At 37.2% G+C, this 9,752-nt stretch overlaps 1 protein-coding gene across 1 annotated transcript; it reads right to left on the bottom strand.

Annotated features, from left to right (window-relative positions):
• Window positions 1-5,058: 5,058 nt before the first annotated feature.
• Window positions 5,059-9,319, bottom strand: LOC115223089 (small integral membrane protein 8). The gene is made up of 2 exons (XM_029793502.2): window positions 9,159-9,319; window positions 5,059-5,230 (listed from the first exon to the last, which is right to left on the bottom strand). The coding sequence occupies exons 1-2, from the start codon at window positions 9,291-9,293 to the stop codon at window positions 5,072-5,074; spliced, it is 294 nt and encodes a 97-aa protein (XP_029649362.1). The 5' UTR covers window positions 9,294-9,319; the 3' UTR covers window positions 5,059-5,071.
• Between the last annotated feature and the right edge of the window lie 433 nt (window positions 9,320-9,752).

Genomic DNA, 9,752 nt, shown 5'->3' with positions numbered 1-9,752 from the left:
TGGAGTTGAACGACTAGTTAACAAATTTCCTTTATTTTCAACATATGTTTCGAAGGCTGCATATTTCTAATTCCGAAGGAATAAGGAGTACATTATGCAGATTTCTCATCAGAAAAATAAAAGAACTTATGTTGACATCAAAATGCACAAAAAACTTTTAGCTGACCGCTCTCAAGGAGCCCATCGCAATAATGAGGGTCTCTTTATAAGGAGTGACGTCAGAGTGGCTGAATGTAGAAGAATCTAGAAGGTTCTAAAGGTTCAAGGGTTCAAATGGAGTAGGAGTAGGGAGGCATAAGAATAGTAAGGTGAGAGAGTGCAGGTCAAAAGAATGGTGGGTTTAAATGATTTCTTTTATGAATGAGTGCCTGTGTGTGTGACTGTATATAACTGTCTTAATGTGTGTATGTGTGTGTCTGAATGCGTGATTGTGTTTGTGGATGGGTAGATGTCAGAAAACTGACAGCTGTGAGGTGAGAGGTCTGTGTCTGTGTGTTCGATTATGTTTACTGTAGAGATATATATATATATATATATATATATATATATATATACATATATACATACATATATATATACATATATATATATACATATATACATATATATATATACATATATATACATATATAAATATCATCATCATCATCGTTTTGCGTCCGCTTTCCATGCTAGCATGGGTTGGATGGTTCAACTGGGGTTTGGGAAGCCAGAAGGCTGCACCAGGCCCAGTTTGATCTGGCAATGTTTCTACGGCTGGATGCCCTTCCTAATGCCAACCACTCCATGAGTGTAGTGGGTGCTTTTTACGTGCCACCGGCACAGGTGCCAGACGAGTCTGGCAAACGGCCACGATCGGATGGTGCTTTTTACATGCCACCGGCATGTGGCCAGTCGGGGCGGCGCTGGCAACGGCCACAAACAGATGGTGCTTTTTACGTGCCGCCGGCACGAGGCCAGTCAAGGCGGCGCTGGCAACGGCCACATTCGGATTGTTCTCTTACGTGCCACCGGCACTGGTAACTCAGCTGCAATTTCCATTGATCGATTTCGATTCTGATTCTCACTTGCCTCAACAGGTCTTCACAAGTAGAGTTTTGTGTCCCAAGAAGGGAAGGTATGCATAAGTGGGCTGGCTACATCCCATGTAGAAGGCCACGGGTTATGGTCTCACTTGTTATATATATACATATATATATACATAAAGTTACAAATTGAGATAGAGGTTGTAAATGCAACCCACCATGGGATACCATATATCGAATATACTGCTAGTGAATTACCCAACAAAGTTAATACATAAATGTTAAGAATTGTGATACAATTAATTCATTTACTGTATTATATGGGCAAAGGTAAAATGTTTTACCACAAATTCATAATACAAAATAAGAGAATGGAGAAATACATCGAAATCAAATATCAATTACTAGATAATACTCAATCACATACTTTATTAAACCACTACATAAGAAACTTTAAGGTTAAACATAATAATGCAGGGTAAAACAGTGTACATGAAGGAGTGTACATAAAATAGTAATGTTATACAATAAGTTGAATACGTATAATAGAACATAAATACAAGTACACATAAATATAAATATAGACTATATCTTACAGCTGTTTCGGCCATGTAGGTAAGCATGTCTCATTCAACTCATATTAGCCATTTATGGTAAGTCAATATGTAGTTATAAATGAGACATTTACAAAAACATCCTAAGACCTCTTCGGAGATTACAAATTAGATTACATACATACTTATATAGGTGTGGGTATATACCCATAATAAAACATATACATATACATATGAGTGCATATACTCACACTCCTATACATATAAATATACATATACATAATGATATAAATAATATAAATTAATAAACATACATATACTCCACATTCAACGTTACAGTTTATCAACTTAATGTTGTGATAATTACATTGTAGAAAAACATACACATATTAATATCCAAATGCAGATATAGAGAGTCAAGGTTACTTTCTATTAGTTCTTATTAATTTCTAAAATGTCATTAATGCTAGCATCATTATCATTGTCATTACCACTAATGCTACCAATATCATCATTAATAACGCTAATACTAGAGAAACAATACATAAATTCATTATTAACAATATAGTCACAATAGTATTACAAAACCGTGCAAAGTGTTATATATCCGTATATACATACTAAATATGAAGTACCAGCATTCTGTTTATACTACATTAAATCCACAGGTGTACATATGTAAGTTTGATTTTAAGTTTATAATTTTCCTTGTGACATAAATACACTATTATTTCAGAAATAATTACGGATCTAGCGCTAAATTATGATTGGCCTGTGGGTTTGAATTTAAATTACCATTGTCTTTCCTACGGTTGGTTTGTTGATAGCTTTAGGTTTCTACTAGACTAGCATAGGCAAGGGAAAAACTATACCAACATTTGTACACACACATACACGCGTACATCCGCACATATACATATACATATATACTCTCATGCACCATGTCTGCAAACTTTTGTATATATTTATATACACATCCAAATATTCATTTGCGTCCTCATACACATAAGAAAAGCATATACATATATATCCAACCATGAATATACATATCAATACAAAAACATACATACCCACACCTTTATAAGTATATATGTAATCTAATTTGTAATCTCCGAAGAGGCCTTAGGATGTTTTTGTAAATGTCTCATTTATAACTACATATTGACCTACCATAAATGGCTAATATGAGTTGAATGACACATGCCGAAACAGCTGTAAGATATAGTCTATATTTATATTTATGTGTACTTGTATTTATGTTCTATTATACGTATTCTACCTATTGTATAACATTACTATTTTATGTACACTCCTTCATGTACACTGTTTTACCCTGCATTATTATGTTTAACCTTATAGTTTCTTATGTAGTGGTTTAATAAAGTATGTGATTGAGTATTATCTAGTAATTGATATTTGATTTCGATGTATTTCTCCATTCTCTTATTTTGTATATATACATATATATATATATATATATATAATATATATACACACATATATATATATATATATATATATATATACATATATGTATATATACACACACACACATACCTATACTGATCTTATCTACTGGCCTGTTTTTGGTGTCAAGTCACTAGAATTACAACTGTGGTCAAATACATTTCTATTGATACGGAAGGCATAATCTGACATTCTCTCCTCTTTCTTAACTGTAATACCTCAACTAACTCTACAACTCCTGCTCCTTTCTCTCCTTTTTTTTTTTTTTTATTCCTCTTTTCCAAAGAACTGAATCTTTCATGTCACTGGCCTATTTTTGATCTTTTCCAGCTTTTATTCGTTTTTTCTACCCTTCCCTCCCACAGCCAGCCCCATTTTCTCCACTCTGTTTCACTTTTCACTATTTTCCTCTTCTTTCTCATCCTCCCTTTCTTTTTCTACTTCAACTGTATTCTCCTACTTTCCATTTTATCTTACTCCCTCTTTTCCTCTCCATCCACCTTCTATCTTTCTGATTTATCCATCCATTTGTTTATTTATCTACTCATTTGCTTAATATCTTCCCTTTCATTCTTCTCATCTACCTCTGCCTTGTATTTCCTCCTTAGATACCTATTCCCTCCCCTTCTATCTAATTTTCCCCCTCTACACTATCTCTTCTATCTATCATTCTCCTTTCTCCCTGCTTGTATGTAAGTTCTCTTGCGACCAACTAGACAAATGTTATGCATAGGGCTAAATTTTGCTTTAGCATTTTTATCTTGAAATATTTTGACTGAGGAAGATATTAGATAAGAAATTACTGACATAATTGCCAGAAACACATGTACTAAATACATTCAAAATATAAACATTTTGTTTTATCTTTATTACATATTGTGTGGCTCAATTCCATTCCAATCTAACCTGTCCTTACTTCATTTACATGGTTAATAATTTATACATATAAGCTCTTTCCACTTCTGCCAATGTCTTTCTTACTCTTTATTCTTCCACTTTGAGATCATAGCGGTTTTTTCTATGTCCATTACCCTCTGTATACCTCACCTGTTGGCACCAGCATAGTCATCATTCTTGTGCTCTACTGCTGATTCTTCTTGTTCCTAGTTTATCTCACAACTCTGAGCACCTTTTCAAACTCCACCCGTCTAACACCCGTGGACATATTTACAAAGTCAGAAAACAGTACAGCTCCCATGACTTTCGGAAACATTTTTTCATGCTAAGAGTTGCTGAAGCATGGAACAAACTGCCGACATCAGTTGTTAGTTGTCGGAGCACTGCATCCTTCAAAACTTTCATGCTTCCTGAGATTCACCAACACTACACCTGATTTTCTCCCCTCCATACACATGCAAGCATTTATCTGACTCATACACTGTTCGCTTTCCAGACATTTGTACATTACTGCATATGCTTTATATGCATTTTTGACAAGTTGTGGTGCATCTGAGCACTGTATACAATAATTTCATTATTATTATTATTATTATCATCACCATCATCTTTTAGCGTCTGCTTTCTACACTGGCATGGGTTAGAAGGTTTGACTGAAACTGGTTAGCCGGAGAGTTGCACCATATTTTTAAAATGATATTTTAGGGTAAGTGCTACTGTTTCTGTTTCGGCAGGGTTTTTAAAGTTGGGTGTCCTTTCTGTCACCAACCACCCCATAGAGTGGACTAAGTGCTTTTTACATAGCAGCAACACAGGTAGAGTCAGTTTTGGCATGGTTTTAACAGCCAGACGCCCTTCCAAATGCCAACCAATTTACAGTGAGGATTGGATGCTTTTCATGTGGCACCAGCACTGGTAGGGTCACCAAGTAACTTGCAGGACAAGAAATTTTGAGAGGGAAGGGGGCATTGGAGGAGGGGATCTTGTGGTCAGATGATGAAAGGTTAGAATGTGGCAATGTGAAAAAATAAGCATTACATTTGACAAAGTGACCTGAATGCTAAAGGGTTAAACCAGAGAAAAACAAACAAGAAGAAAAAGAAAGAAACCAAAAATGATGTTTAGGGATCAATCCCAGCGAGAAGTCCGCTGTCTTTTTATTAACGATCCATCTTCTGCAACAGAGACGTAGGTCCTGCTTTTTTTGTCATCATTAAGGTTCATGAAGATTATATAAGCCACACAACCAACAAACATGGAGATTCCAGCAAACATCACAGGTTTGTTCTGCAGAAACAATTGAAACAAAAATAATTAGAAAATGGCAAGAAAAAAAAATGATGTCTTTATTTTTTTTTCGTTTTTGTTTTATTTTCCTGTGCATTTATTAATGAGCATGTGGCTAAAAATTTGTTTTCCAACCACAGTGTGTCAGGTTCTGTTCCACTGTATGGTGCTTCGTGACTTTCACTCAAGCTCTCCGAGCTGACCAATGCTTTGTGAGTAAATCTGGTGGAGAGAAACTGTGCAGAAGGCCGTCATTTGAGTGTGAAGCACACACATACTCTCTTTTACTCTTTTACTTGTTTCAGTCATTTGACTGTGGCCATGCTGGAGCACTGCCTTTAGACGAGCAAATCGACCCCAGGACTTATTCTTTGTAAGCCTAGTACTTATTCTATCGGTCTCTTTTGCTGAACTGCTAAGTTACAGAGACGTAAACACACCAGCATCGGTTGTCAAGCAATGTTGGGGGGACAAACACAGACACACAAACATTTACACACACATACACACACACACACACACAAATATACATACATACAATGGGCTTCTTTAAGTTTCCGTCTACCAAATCCACTCACAAGGCTTTGGTCGGGCCGAGGCTATAGTAGAAGACACTTGCCCAAAGTGCCACGCAGTGGGACTGAACCTGGAACCATGTGGTTGGTAAACAAGCTACTTTCCACACAGCCACTCCTGCGCCTATATATATATATATATGATGGGCTTCTTTCAGTTTCTGTCTACCAAATCCACCAAGGCTTTGGTTGGCTTGAGGCTATACTGGAAAACATGTGGTTGGGAAGCAACAACGTAGCCATGCTATATATGTATGTGTGTGCCTATGCATATGCATGTGTGTGTGTGTGTGCACATACCTTTCTCTTGCTTTCCAGGTGAGCAAACCATGTACTCACCTTTTCAGCAAGACACCTCCTCCTCTCTCTCTGTCATACTTTCTCCAGTCTATACCCAACTCAGTTCAGGGGTCCTATTTTGCAGGTACTTGGTGGCCTCACCAATGCTGGTGCCACATAAAAAGCACCCAGTACACTCTAAGGAATGGCTGGCATTAGGAAGGGCATCCAGCTGTAGAAACCATGCCAAAGCAGACAATAGAACCGGGCTCAGATTTCTGGCTCATCTGTTCTTGTCAAACCATCCAACCCATACCAGCATGGAAATTAAGGACGTACAGGTGTGGCTGTGTGGTAAAAAGTTTGCTTCCCAACCACAATGGTTCTGGGTTCAGTCCCATTGCATGGCACCTTGGACAAATGTCTTGGGCTGACCGAAGCCATGTGAGTGGATTTGGTAGAAGGAAACTGAAAGAAAACTATTGTATATATATATATGTGTGTGTGTGTGTATATATGTGTGTGTGTGTATATATACACACATACATATACACATGTGTGTGTGTGTTTTAGTGTTTGTCACCCCACTATTGCTTGACAACTGATGTTGGCGTGTTTAAGTCACTGTAACTTAGCAGTTCAGCAAAAGAGACCGATAAAATAAGTACTAGGCTTACAAAGAACAAGTCCTGGGGTGGATTTCTTCAACTAAAAAGTTACGGGTATCAAATCAACCCCAGTGCTTATTTAAGACTAAGATTCATTGTATTTTGTTGACAAATAAAAGCAAACCTACAGTAGTTGTTGAGGGGTGTCAGACAAACAGAAAGGTGAGTGGGGGTGGCGGAGTGCATGATTGTAGGGTGGTGGTTGCAACTGCCCAAGCTATCACAGAGTGGAACTGAACCTTAAAACAATGTGGTCAGGAAGCAAGCGTCTTAACAAGCAGCCACACCTGCACCTATACACACACACACACATATATATATATATGCATGTATGCATGTATGTATATATATATATATTATATATATATATATATATATATATATATATATATATGTGTGTGTGTGTGTGTATGCATGCATGTATGTATATATATATATATATATATATATATGTATCTATGTATATATATCTATTACTATTTAACAGAGTAACTCAAACATGAACACACGAAACTCTTTGCCCTTGAGTCACTCTGTTACTTTTGCTAAATATTAATAAAAATATATATATATACTCATATTTTGAGTTCTAATTTTCCTGTTTGCATCAACATACTTATATATATGTATGTATGTATGTATGTATGTATGTATGTATGTATGTATGTATGTATCTATCTATCTGTGTGTGTGTGTGCGCGTGTAGTGTTAAATATTAGCAGTATGCAAATCAATAGCTCCTGAAACATCTGGATTTGTTGTGTATAAAAAAAGATTGGTTCTGGGATTGGTCAAGTGATGTAGACACACCCAATGAGAATCCAGTATGATTCAAACATCGATTAAGGCTATTCATAATTTTTTCCCCAATCAACAGAGAAATCGTTAAATTTGCAGTTTCTGTCCGCTTCCTAAGTTATACACACACACCTGTTGACCGGTAATAAAGTCACAGTAATAAAGCCACAATTTTGGCTAAGGAAAAAAGTTACAATTAATTTATGGGATCCGGACAAGGCCCCCACCCCCACCCCACCGGACAAAATCCCTGTGACTTTTTTTCTTGGACTCATATATACATTGGTCAATATATATACATCAATATCTAAACTGAACTGTCAAAAATAACAACGGATACATTTCAAGAAAGTGTTTTTGTTATATATGGGGGGTCAGGGTTAGGGTTAAGGGTCGGAGAAAAGGGTTTCTGTTATCTTCAGAAATGTAAACAAAGTCACGTGTGTACTTATAACGAAGGATCGCCGAGAGGCCTTTGTGCCCAAAATATAAAGTTATTTTTAACTTTCTGCATTGTCAGAACTTTCTTTATTTCTCTTTTCCTTCATTTTCAACACACACATGAATAACAGAAGATTGTTTCCTCCATATGAGCACGTGTCCGTAAACACACATGTTTATATGTATATATACTGAATAACGTACATGTTTGTTTACATGCTAGCATCAATACACACATAACAAATAGAGCCGAGGTCAAGTCTAGCTTTCAGTCCTATAACAGTCCGACAAAGGAGCAAGCCAGGGCAATAATAAACTGGCAGAGTTGTTTAAGCACAAGACGGGATGCATGTTCCAGCTTTTAGTGCTATAAGTTCAAATTCTTTACCTTGCAAAAGTTCCACCAACGGTAAATGCGGAGAGAGGGAGAGGGGAAGAGGATACTATTTGAGAACAGTGGTCCCGGTGCGCGCACTCGCGCATCCGCACTAGCTAGTCGTGACTTGTGGATACTACAACGACTACCTAGCAAAATAAATAAAACACAAAATAAAATAATTCTTTTACACAAAGTAAATAATTTTTTAAACAAAGTAAATAACACAATAACACAAAGTAAGGATCGACTAGTCATGACTAGCTAACACGGATGCGCGACTACGTGAGTGCGCGCACCGGGGACCATTGTTCTCAAGAAGTAACGTGGGAGAGAGATACACATAGACACAGAGGTTTTAAAAGAACCACGATGATAAACACATGAAGATATGCCGCCTACCAGACGAGTAGAGTGTACTGGATATTGTTAGTTCTACACAGACAATATCTGTAAATAAATAATGCTAGGATAGGCGATCCTTCGGTATAGGTACACACATGACTTTGTTTACATTTCTGAAGATAAGAGAAACCCTTTTCTCCCCCCCCCCCTATATAAAAAAACACTTTGTTGAAATGTATCCGGTACTTCCGGTACTTATACCGAAGTTACGCCCTATGATGGTCTCAAGAGGAATGCATTTAATCACAAGTGCCCGCCGGATCAAAGACATCCTGTGATCAAACGGCAGCGGCGGAATTACAACAAAAACGACAGAGTTTAAAACTGATCGGGTTTACATAACAAAAGTAACAGAGAACAGTCGAAGATTAGAATTAAATACTCACAGGTTTAACAAACAATTCAAAATTGGTGATTCTAAATAACATAGTGGTCGGTGCCTGTCTCCAGCCATAGCTTGAGGAACTGTTAACCTTCGACGAGGAATTCGTCGTTTCTGCTTTCACCTTCTGTTCCGCCATGTTAGCATGTTAAGGGAGATAACTCTCATCGACTGAATAATATATTTCTCAACTGCCCACAAAGGGGCTAAACATAGAGGGGACAAACAAGGACAGACAAAGGGATTAAATCGATTACATCGACCCCAGTGCGTAACTGGTACTTAATTTATCGACCCCGAAATAATATATTAGGTTGCATTGACTGGTTGAGTGAGTTGTTTAGGGATCAGTGTGTGGAAGTTAGGGGTCAGACTGGCTTTATGATCGCATACATCACTGGTCCTTAACACAAATCCTGATTGTCGAAACTTAGTAGTCCGATTTCGATTCCTAGCTATTTGTGATGGTCAAATATTTTACCACTGCTGTTGTTTAACTGAACGTTAATCTTACAGGAACGGATTTGTGATTAAAGGATGTTGGCTCAGTGGTTAGAGCGTCAGACTCACAATCACAAGGTAGTGAGTTCGATTCCCG

The sequence above is a fragment of the Octopus sinensis genome, linkage group LG22 (genome assembly GCF_006345805.1).
Source record: "Octopus sinensis linkage group LG22, ASM634580v1, whole genome shotgun sequence".
Lineage (NCBI taxonomy): Eukaryota > Metazoa > Mollusca > Cephalopoda > Octopoda > Octopodidae > Octopus > Octopus sinensis.
This window is presented reverse-complemented; position numbering and strand designations above follow the sequence as displayed.